The following is a 16,213-nucleotide window of genomic DNA, read 5'->3' as shown; positions in this document are numbered from 1 at the left end:
TGGCAGTTCTCCTCATGCATAAAATGAAGGTATTGCTGTGGCTTTTTCTTCTTCAAAGGAGGAAAAAAGGGGAGCTGAACTAGTGGTATTCAACAGCAACACAACTCTGGCAACACAACTCCTCTGGGAGGACGACAAGAGTAGTCAGGATGGCGCAACAGCCAAGCAACTAGAGGTGGGTATTCAGCAGGTTCTGACCAGTTCTGGAGAACCGGTAGCAGAAATTTTGAATAGTTCGGAGAGCCGGCAAATACCACCTCTGACTGGCCCCGTCCCCATCTATTCTCCGCCTCCCTAGTCCCAGCTGATTGGCTGGGTCTCCTTTGGTTGCCCTGCAAATGAAGCACTGTTGCAATCCAAACTCCACCACATTTATGCACGCGATGTCAAGACATACATCTAGTCAGGAAAAATCTGAAGTTGCGCCATGTTCCTCATTAGCTTCCTTTGACTTCCCTGCAGCTCCCACTGATGCCGTCCCTTTGACAACCTCATAACATGTGGATTATCTAGAACAGCGGTTTTCAATTTTGGCAGCTTTAAGATGCGTGGACTTCACCTCCCGAATTCCTTAGCCAGTATGGCTGGTTGGGGGAAACCTGAGCGTTAAAAGTCCACACATCTTAAAATTGCTTGCATGATTGAGAAACACTGATTAGAAGGACCAAGTTGATAGCGGAATAGAAGGCCATTATAAATCTCAGCTCGTTTGTTGGTATTCTCATTTTTCTTAACAATATTAGATTTTGGCATAAACAGTAATCTTGTGCCACAATGAAACGATTAGTCTTTAAAATGCCATAAGAATCCTTTTTGTATACTTATGCATATTTATTTTCTTGTAACAGAATAAACACTGTGGAACCTGCAAAAGCACAACAGCAATACATACACCCAATTGTATCATTGGACACTTCATTTTCTTTTCTAGTAATTAGTCACTTGTTAATTTTCCAGGGTTTTCTCTCTGAAAGTATCACAACGTCTCCAAAGTGACATTTCAATTTTTGCAGTCTTATTTAGGGGATGTGGTGTCTCAATGGCTAAGATGCTGAGCGTGTCGATCAGAAAGTTTGGCAGTTCGGTGGTTTGAATCCCTAGCGCCGCGCAATGGAGTGAGCTCCCGTTACTTGTCCCAGCTTCTGCTAACCTAGCAGTTTGAAAGCATGTAAAAAAAATGCAAGTAGAAAAATAGGGACCACTTTGCTGGGAAGGGAGCAGAGTTCTATGTGCCTTTGGTGTTAAGTCATGCTGGTCACATGACCACGGAGTCGTCTTCAGACAGCGCTGGCTCTTCGACTTTGTAACGGAGATGAGCACTGCCCCCTAGAGCCGGAAATGACTAGCACGTATGTGCGAGGGGAACCTTTACCTTTTACTTAAGGCAGCCACATATGAGTAGGGCCAAAAGGTAGAACCAGGATTTGCATATAATCTACCAAAAATAAATTTAAAATAGAGAGAGGTAGGTACAAGTCACCCTTGACAGCCGGGACCAGAATTTCCATTGTTAAGTAAGATAGTTGTTAAATGAGTCACAGCTCTTTTTTTTTTTGCTATGGTTGTTAAGCGAATCATTGTGCTTATTAAATGAACTGTGTGGCCATTGAACAAATCTGGCTTTCTCTCCTCCCCCCTTTTGATTCTGCTTGTTACAAGCCAGCTGGGAAGGTCACAAGTAGCAATCACATGACCCCGGGACACAGCAACTTTCATACATACCTGTGATGACCCGGGTTGTGGCACAAAGGCAACACAGTCAAATAAACAAGAAGAATCCTTTTATTATCTCCAACTTTGCCCCCATGTCCAGATTACCTTCGGTTGGAGAAAAACTCCCAGGAACAGCCTTTAAGTGGAGGAAATTCAGTAGTTGGGAAGACACAGGGACACAGATAAGCCTCAATGTTACCAGATAATTCATGATTTGCTCCCAACAAGTTTCTGTGCGCAACTTCCCTTTTTAAACACTCTGTTCCCAGCTGCAGCTAATGAAGGGAATCAGGGCCCTTTCCTCCCCTGTAATCCACACAACCCACATTGCTCCCTTCTCCGTTCTTCTCTGCGTGCCCTAGGATGACGAGGGGTTGGGCCTGGATCTTTCTCTGAATTCCCTCTCCCTTGCTCTACCTCTCCCCTGCTCTTCCCAGCTGGACTGTGCCCTTCCCCAGTTTCTTCCACAACCAAGGGAGCCACACTCCCACTCCCTGTCAGCTGCTTGGCCTCCCCCTCCAAATCAGATTCCGACAGGGGCATGACATACCTGCTGGTTGGCAAGTGCCTGAATGTTGCTCATGTGTCCGTGGGGATGCTGTGACCCTCATGAGTACAAGGGTGTTGGTGGTTGTAAACAACCTTTTTTCAGTGCCACTGAAACTTAGAATGGTTGCTAAACGAATGGTTCTAAGTCAAGGACTATTTGTAGAGTTTTGCCACCACCGTTGCCATTGAAATAGAATAAGAAACACAATATACCTCCAGGGGAAGATTGGAAAAAGGTTGATCTGTGCAGCTTTATGACAGAGACAGACTCCACTCTCCCACGAATGAATGTTGACCCTCTTTGATAATATCTCCTTGTTTTTCCAAGGATGGCTTGCAATGTCTTTGATCCACCCTCTCCGTCTCACCTGTTGTCTTACTATTCTTCTACTTCCCTCAACCGTGTCCCTTCTAACCGTTTTCAAAAGCAACAAGTTCAGGAAAAAAAAAAGGGGGGGGGGGGACAGTCTTATTTTTAAAGAGAGGCAGCCAATCTTGATCTTGTTCACTCTCTTCTCTGGTTGGGTTGAAAACGGCTCTGCTCTCCTGGGTCACCATGGGGGAAAAGCATCCCTCCAGGCGCGTCGGGACTGCAGCATTCCTGCTCAATTCCCAGATGCGCCCGGGGGAAGAAGCGGGGCGTAACCTGGGCTAGACTTCCAGGATGGGCATGGCATTGGAGCCAGGGAGAGAACTCCAAACAGGAGAAGGTAGCTGCTGTCTTGAAACGGAAAGGTTCGAAGCATGCATCAGGTGGATGAATTGATTGGACCCAGCGTCGGAGCTTAGTGCCCAGAGTTTGGAGCCCAGCAACTGTGTGTGTGTGAGTGGGGCGTGGGGGGGAGAGAAAGAGAAATGGAGAGAGGGAGAGGAGGGAGGAAGAGAGAGAGAAATGGAGAGAGAGAGAGGGATAGGGAGGGAGGGAGAGAGAGAGAGAGAAAGAAAGAAAGGGAGAAGGAGAGAAAGAGAAATGGAAGGAGGGAGGGGAGGGAGGGAGAGAGAGAGAAATGGAGAGAGAGGGATAGGGAGGGAGGGAGAGAAAGAAAGGGAGAAGGAGAGAAAGAAATGGAGAAGAGAGAGGGAGGGGGAAGAGAGAGAGAAATGAGAGAGAGAGAGAGGGATAGGGAGGGAGGGAGAGAAGGAAAGAAAGAAAGGGAGAAGGAGAGAAAAAGAAATGGTAGAACGTAAAAAGATCTCTGTTTATTTATTTGTAAAATTTATTAGCTGCCCATCTTACCATGTAGAAGCTCTGAGCAGCTTACAACATTAAAATATAAAACGATGTCAAACCTAATAAGGCAAATATAATGCTATATATAAAAAGAATAAACCTAGCTAAAAGGGAAGGAAGGAGAAGGGAATATGATGAGAAGGGGCTTTTCAAAGGGCAGGTGCAACAGCAGGAAAGGTGCTCTCTCTCCCTGGACCCCGCCAGCTGGACTATTCTGTGGCCAATGGGACCCCACAGCAACCTTATTGGGGGAAGGGGTTCATTAAAAATCTTCCTTGCTACCTGCCATACATTTTTGAGAAGCCCATAAGGACTGCTTGCTCTTCTTGGGCAGACCAAGTCAAGCCAACTAGCATCTGTACAAGGGACCGTCCCATACCTCTTCTCCCCTGCTGCAGCTGGTGGGATGGGGGGGTGGGGGAAAGGCACCCCCTCCCCGCTTCCTCCTTTTTTGTTTCGGTCAAGGGGTTTCCAAGTCGTCTCCTGCACTGCGGGATGGGAAGAGTTAACGGCTGAGGCCCTACCTGCTATTGCATTTTAAAGATGCCGAGATGAAAGCCCATAATTTATTCTCCCCACACACGAAGGAGCAATTAGTTCTAAACACGGCTTAATCAGTCAGCGAGAGATTGATTTCTGTAGACTTGGATTTGGTGGCTGCTGGCAGAGTGCCAGCCTGCAAGCAGTCTCCAAATAAATGAAGTGCAGAGAAGCAAGCCATTCCATAATATGATCTACGGGCCTCTGTAACTTTCTTGCCTGCTCATTAGTATGCCTCTGGACAAAGGCACGGATCCAAACTCTGCAGTCGCCTCGCCAGCCTCTCACCGGGCGATTTTCGACCCCTGTGCCTCCTTCCAGCCCATCCCCCTGTCTGTATGTGCAATTCCTCGCTTCGTACATTCAGCCCAGCAGCCGGCTTTGCCCAGTTCCAGACAAGAACCAAAACAAAAGGAACACTCAGCACACATCGGACAGCTGATAGATGTCAGTTTCGGACTCAGGAGAGAGAGAGCGGGGAGAGGGAGAGGGATTGGAGAGATAAAGATTGGAGAGAGAGATTGGAAAGAGAGATTGGAGAGTGGGGATTGGAGAGAGATATGAGAGGGGGGAGAGAAAAGAGAGAGAGATTGGAGAGAGAAAGATTGGAGAGAGAGATTGGAAAGAGAGATTGGAGAGAGGGGATTGGAGAGAGATATGAGAGGGGGAGAGAAAAGAGAGAGAGATTGGAGAGAGAAAGATTGAGAGAGATTGGAAAGAGAGATTGGAGAGAGGGGATTGGAGAGAGATGAGAGAGAGGAGAGAGAAAAGAGAGAGAGATTGGAGAGAGAGATTGGAAAGAGAGATTGGAGAGTGGGGATTGGAGAGAGATGGGGGAGAGAAAAGAGAGAGAGATTGGAGAGAGAGAGATTGGAAAAAGAAATTGGAGAGAGAGGGATTGGAGAGAGATGGGGGAGAGAAAGAGAGAGAGATTGGAGAGAGAAAGATTGGAGAGAGATTGGAAAGAGAGATTGGACAGAGGGGGATTGGAGAGAGATGAGAGAGGCGGGAGAGAGATTGGAGAGGGAAAGATTGGAGAGAGAGATTGGAGAAAGAGAGTTTGGAGAGAGATGAGAGAGAAATTAGAGAAAGAGATATGAGAGAGATTGGCGCGCGAGAGAGAGAGATTGGCGAGAGATGAGAGTGAGAAATATAGAAAAATATTTGCAAAAACCTTAACTTCTATGTCGAGGAAGTCCTCAATTTATTCCCATAATTAAGTCCAGAATTATGTTGCTAAGTGAGACACTTAGTGTGAGTTTAGCCCGTTTTATGACCTTTCTTGCCATAATTGTTAAGTCAATCGTTGTAGTTAGTAAATTAGTAATACCTTTGTTGAGTATATCTCGTTTCCCCATTGACTTGTCGGAAGGTCGCAAAAGGTGATCCCATGACCCAGGGACAGTGCAAGCGTCATAAATAAATCTCAGTCTCCTGGGGATTGGCCCAAAGTCACCCAGCCGGCTTTCATGCCTAAGGCAGCACTAGAGCTCTCAGTTTCCTGGTTTCTAGCCTGGTGTTTTAACTCCTGAACCAAATTGGCTCTCATTTCTTCTTTTTTAATGGGCTAAGGCTGCATGTGCCTTTGGGCAACACCCTTGGAGACCTTCCAAAAGCTGTCACCCAATTCTGTTTTTCGATGCAGCAGAAGTGAAAAATTATTGCCTATTGTACAGGTAGTCCTCCACTTACGACCAAAATCGACAGTCCTGTTGCTAAATGAAACATTTTGTGAAGTGAACTTCGCTCCATTTTACAAGCTTTCTTGGTACAATTGTTAAGGGAATCCTTCCACTAAGTTAGTGACATGGTTGCTAAGTGAATCTGGGGCCTCCTTTGACTTTGCTGGTCAGAAGGTTGCAAAAGAGGGAATCACGTGATTCCGGGACGCTGCAACCGTCATAAATAGGAGTCACTTGCCAAGCGTCTGAATTTGGATTCACGTGGCCAGGGGGATACTGCAGCGGTTGTAAGCGTGAAAAACTGGTCATAAGTCGCTTTTTTTCAGCGCCGTTGCAACTTTGAATGGTCACTAAATGGACTGTTGTAAGTCAAGGACTACCTGTACGACCTAAGGATGCTGCAGGAAAAGGACACTGGCCACCCTGTTCACTTCTGTTTCCAAGAACACGACCCAAGGACACACTCAAGGAAGTCCCCAGGACTGGAGTTTGGCTTCAAGGAGATGGGACTATAATCATGTTAACCGAATATTTAATTTAGTTAATTAGGGGCTAATTAAGTTTGTGTCTGATTTATTTATTTATTTATTTGTTTTTACCCTTGGCCATTCCCGGCCTTTGTTTCGGCGCTCCCCATTTTGAGCTGGTGGCTGTTTTAAATCCCAGATGTGTCTCTTGGCTTGAGAAAAGGGGGGCACTCGGATGACCCCAAAGCCGAGCTGAAAAAGTGTGTTGCGGGTCAGCTGTAAATCCAGGGGATGGGGGGCCTTGGGGGTGGGAGAAAGCAGAAAGAACGCCAGGTGAGAGACGTGAGGATTGCTTCTGGCCAACAATAATAGATTTCTCTCTCTCCCTCCCTCCCTCTCTCTCCCTCTCTCTCCCTCCTCCTCTCTCCCCTTCCCTCCCCCTCTCCCCCTCTCTCCCTCCCTCCCCTTCTCTCTCTCCCTCTCCCTCTCTCTCTCCCTCCTCTCCCTCTCTCTCTCCTCCCCTCCCTCCCTCTCTCCCTCCCTCTCCTTCCCCTCTCTCCCCTCTCTCTCCTTCGCTCCCCTCTCTCCCCTCTCCCTCCCTCCCCCTTCTCTCTCTCCCTCTCTCTCTCCCTCCCCTCCCTCTCTCTCTCTCCTCCCCTCTCCCTCCCTCTCTCCCTCCCTCTCCTTCCCCTCTCTCCCCCTCTCTCTCCTTCGCTCCCCTCTCTCCCCCTCTCTCCCTCCCTCTCTCCTCTCCCCCTCTCTCCCCCATCTCTCCCTCCCCTCTCCCTCTCTCTCCCCCTCTTCCTCTCTCTCTCCTCTTCCTCTCCCTCCCTCCTCCCTCCCTCCCCCCTCCCCCTCTCTCTCCCTCTCTCTCCTCTCCCTCTCACCCCCTCCCTCCCTCTCCCTCCTTCCCTCCCCTCTCTATCCCCTCTCTCTCCTCCCTCTCTCCCCTTTCTCCCTCCCTCTCTCCCTCCCCCTCTCTCTCCCTCCCTCCCTCTCCCTCTCCCTCCCTCTCTCTTTCCCTCTCTCTCCTCTTTTGGTCTTGTTTTGCTTGCAGAACTCAATCCGGCACAACCTGTCCTTGCACACCCGCTTCATCCGTGTGCAAAACGAAGGCACCGGCAAAAGTTCCTGGTGGATGCTGAACCCCGAAGGGGGCAAAACGGGGAAGACGCCCCGCCGGCGAGCCGTCTCCATGGACAACAACAGCAAGTTCCTGCGCATCAAGGGCAAAGCCAGTCGGAAGAAGCAGAGCCAGGCTGCTCAGGAACGAGGAGAGGAAAGCGCAGCTAGCCAGCAGGCCAAATGGTCCGAGAGTCCCACCTCCCATGCCGGCGAGGAATACGACGCTTGGGCTGACTTCCGGACACGGGCCAACTCCTCGGCCAGCACGCTGAGTAGTCGCCTCTCCCCCATCATGGCCAACCATGAGCCGGATGAGTTGGAGGAGGACGACGGGACCCCGTCCTCCCCGCTGATGTACCCCAGCCCTTCGAGCACCCTGTCGCCCTCCCTGAACGCCCGCTGCTCCGTGGAGATGCCCAGGCTGACCGATCTGACCGGCACCATCAACCTGAACGAGAGCCTGGGGGAGAGCCTTCTCGAGGACCTGCAGGACAACTACAGCATGAGCCCAGCCCAGCCGCTTTCAGCTGGAGGACTTCGGCCCAGGACCTCCAACTTCGGCTTCAGCTCCAAGTGCTCCTCCGTGGGTGCAGGTGGTGCGGGAGGGGGAGGAGGCGGGAATACCTACTCTGGGACTATTTATAGCCAGCCTGCCATGAGCATCATGCGCCGCCTGCCCATGCAGACCATCCAAGAGAACAAGCAGGCCACTTTCGTCCCCATGAATTCCTACCGCAATGCCTCGTTGCAGGACCTGCTCTCGTCCATTTCCTACGCGCACAAGGAAGGGGAGCCGCACCTGCCCCCGGCCAACAGCATGGGCTTGCCCCGCAACCACAGACAAAATGCCCTGGTGTGTAGCGGTGCGGGTGGGGGCGGAGAGATAGGCTTGGTCCCCTACCCTCCCCACGCGTCCTCTCTCATGAAGAGCAACACGTTGTATCACCACCCATCACCAGCCGGCCACCCCCCTCCCCTTAACAACAGTGCCTTACCCTCTCCGATCAGCCTTATGAGCCTGCCCAGTGACCCTTGCAGCATGGTGAGCATGCCTCATCACGGGCACCTCCATTCCTACGTCGGCAATCAGGGGGCGCACATGAGCTTGCTAGATTCCTTGCAGGGACCTTACCCAGAAGCCATGCATACCCCTGTTTTGAGTCAGGACAGATTCCCCGCCGACCTAGACTTGGACATGTTCAACGGGAGCTTGGAATGCGATGTGGAGTCCATCATCCTCAATGACTTCATGGACAGTGACGAGATGGACTTCAACTTTGACTCGGCTCTTCCGCCACAGAACGGTCTCAACGTGGCCCCTTTGCCCAGTGCCCCACAGCCCAACAATCAAAGCTGGGTACCTGGATGAGGCCCATTCAGGCTGCTCAGGCCCAGCAGCGAGTGGGGGTGAAGAGGGGAACCAGAACTCTTTCCTCCACCATTCAGCCCTGCTCTTCTTCTTCTTCTTCTTCTCCTTCTTCTCCTTCTTCTTCTTCTGTTCTTTGCCTTCATTTCTTCAGCCAGGCTAGAGCCATCTGTTGAAACTTGACAATGACACTACACTATACATGCACGCACGCACGCACACACACACACACACAAACACAATGTAGGGTAAAAAATGTTTTGACAGGTACCGGCGGCTTCCCGCCTTGTGCCAGTTGTATTGTGCAGTAAGTCGGATCTGTCTTTGATGTGTGCAATAGGCACAACTTAGCCATGGCATTGCAAAGTCGCTTCCCCCCCCCTCAATCCTCCTTCTCTCCCTCCCTGGGCATTTGCACTATTGCACAGAAAGAGGGAACGGGATCTGTGACCTGAAGAACAGTCTAGAGCTATTGCCAAGCATCCACGCTAATCCCGATTAGGGGCCCCCAAACTCCCAGTCTGTGGACCGGCATTAGACTGAGGCATGCCAGAAACTGGGCCACACAAACAAGTGAAGCCCCATCTGTGGGATACAGGCAGCACATGAAACCAGACCCCTTCCGGTCCATGGAAAAACCTCTTTCCATTGGAACCAGTCCCTGGTGCCCCAAAAGTTGGGGGCCGCTGACTTAGATGGCTTCCATGAAAAAGTTTTAGAACAAATTTTCCACTGGCTTTCTAACTACCTAAATTCTAATTTGATTTCTTCTTCTCCTCGCTCATTCCTTGCCCATATATGGCCCACATTTTATGCAGCTACCAAGAGCAATGGGGAAGAACTAACCTAGGTTTATCATGCGATGGCTCCATTATAGCTCCATCCTTTTAGCCGAATCGCTGAGGATTTGTTCAACAGGTAGGAAAAATAGATCTGAGGTATTTGTGGCATGGCTGGTGCAGAAAGGAAGCAACAAGTGTTTGATTGCTATAAATCTAGCCCCTGACTCTGCCTTGCCCCATAGACATGGGGGTGTAACAGGAACGGAACTCGTTTGCTCATTTTCATGTTCATTTTCATGCCATCTGGGTTTGCAACAGAAACAGCTCACAGGATGAAATGCGCACGCACGTGGCCATGTGGGAGAATGGGCCCTGATACCATTTGCTCCAGCATACAAATATGCGCAGTTTGCACTTACACATGGCATTTGGCATTATGCTGCTGGGATGGGCAGGTTAAGTAGGAAGGAAGAATGGGAAGGACCGGTGGCACCTTATTTTCAGCGTTTGCACCTCCAGTAATGAAACTTGTAAGGCTGAACCTAACAAGAAGCTAATATGATATCCCCAATAATAAATTTTGGAAATGGGTAACATCTTTTCTTCCATGCAAAGAAAAAACGGAAGGTCCAGAATTGAATGGGATGAAAGAAGGAACCACACCTGAAAAAGGATTGGCTTTATTAAAATAGGGGGACGAAGAACCCAAACCACAAGGTGATGAGAGAAAACTAGAGTTCTATCCAGATATGGCATGATAGATAATGGGTAGATGCCATGGTCAACGTGAGAAAAGGCTAAATACCTGGGACTCATCTCATTGGTTTTATTAGTCTCCATTTGAGGCTAATTCTTGTCCTTCTCCAGATAAAGGGATCATCTGTGGCATCTTCCAAGTACTTTTCAGGACTGTTTAAATTCCCAGGCCTTTCAGTCTTTATAGCAGAGGTCTCCAAACTTGAGATCTCTGGGAGTTGAAGTCCACAAGTCTTAAAATTGCCAAGTTAGGGGACACCTGGTCTATAGAGTGATAATATATCTGGTCCTATGGAACCAGCGGGGTCTTCTTAGATTCTGACCACTCATTGAAACAAATGATCCACCTTGATATATCTACTCTTGCCAACTAGTAGTAAATGCCTACAAATAGCATGACATGGTATATTTGTGGGTTTTTTTTTTAAAGGCCAATACTTTATAACCTGATTCAAAGGCATCCATGAGAAATCTTTTTTTTTTTAAATCAACACTACACTCCTACACCGATTGGTGGTCTAGAGAGTGGAAGAGCCTCACCATGAGCCTCAAGCAAGAAAGATCTCTTTCCCCCACTCCCCTCTTCCACATTTTCCCATCACCTCCCTGGACTTTTAGTTCAACAAGGCAAATTCATCCTCGATCAGCCTTCTTCTTCCTATCAGGTGCCTCCAAGGTCTAGATGTGTGTCCAGCTCGCATGGCTGTTGGTTAAAATTCTGAGAAGTGATAGCTTACGAATCCATTCAGTGTGGAACAAGGTGGTATTCAGGGCAAAATCGAGATGATAGTGATGCAAGATATTGTAGCGCAGCACAGAAAGAGTAGTCGGAAAGACTCCAGTTTCTGGCATTATCTACAAGGCATGGTCAACATTTATGAACAACGAAAAGAAAGACTACGAGATGGTCTCCTGATTTCCCCTCCTTCATGTTTGCATTGCTGTTCCAGGGGTTTGTACCAGCCCTACTGTGATTCTTCCCTGAGCTTTGTGTCCAGGGCCCATTTGCAATAGGGAGGCATAGTTTTCACGTAATCGGCTGAATTTATCATGGGTAGAGTTCACACAACACGCTAAGGCAAAATATGATTTACTTGCTTGTGGTTTAGTGTGCTGTATGACTTGAGCCAGTGTGATTTGTAAACCAGGGTTTATGATTTAGTGTGTTGTATGAAGTCAGTCAATTTGTAGTTTATTCAGTAAACCATATTAAGGAAATGTTGGCTTACATATTGAATAACTCACTTTTGCCCAGGAAATTAGCAGGCTAAGACCCCAAACAGCCCATGTTACCCTTTGCTCTGGGCCTGCATTAGTGCCAGGCTTTAATCTTTTCCCTCAGAGGGTTTCTTCCAGATTATTACACTGAATTTACTATATTTTGATTCCACAGGAGTCTCTCTCTCTCTCTCTCTCTCTGTCTCTCTTTCTGCTTGCTTTCTGCTGTTTTTGTAATTACCACTGTTACTACTGCATCCTACTACTACTGATACAATTGTGATCCAGCTCACGAGTTTATTTTGTATGTTCAGCCTCATTTTCCCCAAATGTGTATGTAATGAAATGTGAAACTATAAACTCAGTGGCCATTTCTAGAACTTTCTGAATCTGAGGAGAGGAAGAGATAGAGAGTGAGAATCTAACTATCACCATGTATACTGGGAAATGTGCAGCCGCTTTTAAATTAAAACCAATGAGATTTGTGACTTAGCAGACTCTTACAGGATGACACAATAACATCCTGCAAGGTGAGCACAGATGGAAAGAAAAGAAGAGTAAGAAAATGGAACTCCTGTTCCAGTGACGTTTCCTCCCTCAGCCCTTTGTACAGGCAAACAGAGCATAATTCATTTGGGATGTTGAGGTACCATCCACACTGGATTTCCACCTCCAGAAAGGCTTCCTTTGCTCAGTCATCTAGGTGACATGTCAGTGGGGGTCCTTCAGGTGTTCATTAGCAGCATCTTTGCCTGGTGTGACATCACTTTTTCTGGTTGTGCAAAGCAAGTGCTGAGAATCTGCGGGATGGCTGTGTGTTTAAAAACAGCAATATGGTGGGCTTGTCCATCATCTAACCGGATGTTTTGGCAAAGAGAAGGCCTGGGCAGGGTGCAATTTTTTTTTTCTCCTTATCAGAGCTCCTTCAATCAAACAGAAGACAATTTATCTTGGAAAATAGTTCAGGGGAGAAGAAAATTTAGGTGCAATTCTCAAGCTAGCATTCTTGCACTTGTGTAGTTAAAAGATGGCCAAGAAGTAAGTGTGTGTGTGTGTGTGTGTGTGTGTGTGTGAAGAATGTGTATTTTGTTGACCAATCTTTTTTCCAGCTCTCTGTAGTCCCCTGGCTCCCTGTACTTCCATTAAATTTAACAGAAAACATTAGATAGAAACCCTTCCCATAAAGTATTTTCAGTAATGATAATACTGTCATCACAAATTTTGCTTTTCCCTGGTCTTCCTAATTGCTCTGCCCAGAGGTTTGATGGAAATTTATGAAAGATCATTTTGCCTGGCACTGTTTCGGGGTGGGGTGAGGATCAGTTGTTGCCTTAGAAATGTGATGATTAATTTTCTGCTGGATCCCCTTGTGGTCAACCATCCTCTAGGGCCAAATTGAGTGTCAACAGTCAAGCTGGCTAACAGATGCAGCCTTGATCATCTCAATTATGATTGACTTGACTTGGTTTATCACCCAAGGTGTGTGGGGGGTGGGGTGGGGGGATGAACTGCCTCTTGCCCTAAGTCATTAACCTCATCTTCTCCAAGCTGGTGGCCTCCAGATGTGTTGGATTTTCACTTCTGTAATTTAAACCACTTCTTCTAACCTAATACCACCCAGATTTGTTTGGATGTAGAGGCTCCAGAAATCCTCAGCCAGCATGGCCCTGAGGGAATGATGAAGTTGGATGCCCAACTCAAAGGGAAGAAAATAAGTGGGGAAAGGCTGCCATAGACATTTCCAAGCCAGATCTCATCTTCATGCTTTTGATGAGTTCAGTGAAACCGAGTTGAGCAAACTAACCTTTAGTGAGAGCACTGAGGTGCCAATTGGTGTGTGCCCCACTGACTCTGAAGTCCACAGGGTATGGTTCAAAAAGTCAGGATTATTTTTTTTTATGTATAAATGGGATCTTCGATCATACTATCATGGGTGCCTCTCTAGCTTTTTAGACCATACCCAGTGGACAGCATGGCTGGTGTGGCCAGGACCAGTAAGGAGATGACAAGAAAATGGAATATTGTCTATTTTTCTGATCAAGCTGAATGGTTTCTTTTTGAGTGCAAAATTAGGATAGTTTCCTCCCCCCTCACTTCAAAAAAACCCAACCCCACATTATTTTGTCATGCCTGAATTTAGGACGGTTTCTTTTCCATTTTTTTTAAAATCCAGGATTCAGTTGAATTCACATGTTTGGAGGCATGGTGGAAATTTCTTCCTAAGTAGTGGAATTATTATTTGTCTCACTAGACAGACTTAAACATCCTGTCAGCAATCTGATGCTTATAGATATACATTTTCTCTAAAAAAGCCAATATCTCTACGGTTGAAGGAATGATTCTGTAATCATAACTGGAGGCAATCGCTCGGTACTGTTATTCACAGGGCCTATTGTTCCTTTCTTTCCCCTCCTTCCCACAACTTCCTGAAAATGCCCCAGGAACAGGAATGCCTGCAAGGTATGGTAAATATAAACCCAAGATGGCAGCCACAAGGGTTCCATTGAAGCTCCCCAAGTTCTTATGTGTGCCCATGTAAAGGGGGTGGAGCTTCAGGTGCATGATCGCTTCTGCTCATCCAAAAGGGGCGGGGCTTTGATTACATCATTGTGGCTCTCATGCTGACTTTTTGACCAGACCCTGTGGACATCCCTACCTGGCGAATTAGACCAGGTTCCTCAACCACTCAACCTGTACACACAACCAAGGCAGCACTCACAGAACAAGAAATGAAAAAGATGCTCAAAACGTGCTCCATTTCTTTTTCTTACCAGCACAAAAGAAATCAGGGCAGATCCTCCAAACCAAACGATATATTTCATGGCAAATAATTTCTAGATGTTGGTGGGAGAGGGGAAATCAAACTAAAAAAAAAATCAATCTTCTGTATTCTACTACTCTGTAATATCTTCTATATGAGGTCAAGAGCAGCCACACTAGCATTCTGCAGCTCAGGTTGGTGATAAGCAGTATCCTGAGCTATAAAGTAGGTAATGTTTTGGCTTAGTTTTTGGGCAAGCTTAACCATCTATGGTTTATTCAATAAAACAAATTTAAACAACTCAAGTGCAAACATAGTCTTTGCGTCCCATAGATTACTGTGTGGCTTCTGATTAGACTGTGTGGCTGGCTCTTCTTGGGCAAAGTTGCCTTGTTTACTACATCAAGATTGGTATAGGTGCTATGTTTCAAGGTCATAAGAGACTGACATAAAGGTAAATATTGGGGCCTAAAATATTTAGCCTATTTTTTTTCAGGAAGTTGGAAGGTTCTTAGGCCACTGCTGAAACAAAATATAACAGGTATATCAAGTCTCCCAAAAACTGACACACCTATTTTGATATGTTATGGCTATGTTCACCCAAAAGATTTAACCCAATTAATGCAGTCAGTGGCTGCCAATGCACAACATGCTAAGCTTGACTAGTGTTAACCTTGGTTAGTATTTCTGTGGCTTAGTGTGTTGTGTAAACCCAGGCCATTTGGTTAGTTTATGGTTCAATATGTTGTACAAACCGGAAAATGGATTCATCCAATCTCTAGGTTACAGGTGTTCTGTGAACATGGCCTGTTTGTAAAGAAACCCAAGGCTTCCAAAACCCATCGTTTTGCCACCAAATGTTGGCAGTGGTGACTCTGCAAGACACAGCTGTTTGTGCAAATGAGCCATGTGGTTCATGCGTTGCCCATACTAGACCTCTGGACAAAGTGCAACCATAGCAGACCAGCACGGCCATCTCCACCTGGCCTTATAGATTGCATCAGCTTCATAGCTCCACGGGGCAGGAGAGATATAGAAGCACGAAATGCAAGGCTGTTTCAGGGAACACAAAAGTAACGGGGTCTGTGAAATCCCAGACCCTCATTGGACGGGATGTCCCGATGTTTTGCAACGAAGGTTGGCCCAAACCAAGGTTTTATTTTTCCCCTCCAGTAAAATTAAAAAGAAAAGTGTGTCTTTCTCCTCCTCGTATTTATAACTGTACAGATGCCGGGGTGGGGGTGGGCTTAGGGGTTTTTCAACAGGCTGTTATCTCTCACCACACATATATTGTACGCAATGTAACCTTGATCGTGCTATTCTAGTTTTTGTGTATGTGGCAATGTAAAGAACTGTGTATAGTGCATTGTACAGCATATTTTCATGAATAAAATTTGTTTTAAATATGACGAGGAGGAGCGTGTTACGTGATGTGGGATGCAGGGGCCTGAAAAGCCATAACCTATTAAAGGTTGATAAATGTTTGGCTGTTGCCAATGTTGAAATTCTATTTAATCATGTGTAGGATCTGGAAGGAAGGTACCGCATAAGCTTCTTCTCCAGAAATACAATTTATTTATTCATTGCATTTATATGCTGCCCATCTCACTATCAAGCAACTCTTTAATCATCTAGTAGTAGTGCCAATTTTATTGATAACAGAGGAACCATCTGGCGTTATTAGATCCAGACCATTTTCCCACAGTGATTAGATTTATATCCTGACTCGTATACATGAAGTCAAGCAATGTATGTTTGCTCCCACCTCCCATTTTAACAGCCCAGTGACGTAAGTTGTCCTGAATGAGTGACTGGCCCAATATCCAATTCAAGGAGCTTCCATGGTTGAGAACCCCATTATGGAACCAGGTTTTGATCACCTGAAAAATCAGGTTCTAGATTCTGACCATATGATTCTACCGCATTTCCCTTAAAATACAATCTACCCCCAAAATAAGCCCTAGCCTGATTTTTTTTTTGGGGGGGGGAAGGCTATTATAAGCTCTGTCCCCAAAATAAGCCC

The 16,213-nt window shown here is 46.8% G+C and overlaps 1 protein-coding gene across 1 annotated transcript in view; it reads left to right on the top strand.

The window, feature by feature from the left end:
• The window catches only part of FOXO6 (forkhead box O6), a 145,710-nt gene extending 130,111 nt beyond the window's left edge, over positions 1-15,599 (top strand). The window contains exon 2 of the mRNA XM_026702436.2: positions 7,240-15,599. Coding sequence (XP_026558221.1) covers positions 7,240-8,676 — 1,437 coding nt within the window. The 3' untranslated portion in view covers positions 8,677-15,599. The remainder of the gene's footprint in view (positions 1-7,239) is intronic.
• The last annotated feature ends 614 nt before the right edge of the window (positions 15,600-16,213 follow it).

The sequence above is a fragment of the Pseudonaja textilis genome, chromosome 10 (assembly GCF_049901715.1).
Source record: "Pseudonaja textilis isolate UNSWEBS1 chromosome 10, rPseTex1.2, whole genome shotgun sequence".
In the NCBI taxonomy this organism is placed as follows: domain Eukaryota; kingdom Metazoa; phylum Chordata; class Lepidosauria; order Squamata; family Elapidae; genus Pseudonaja; species Pseudonaja textilis.
This window is presented reverse-complemented; position numbering and strand designations above follow the sequence as displayed.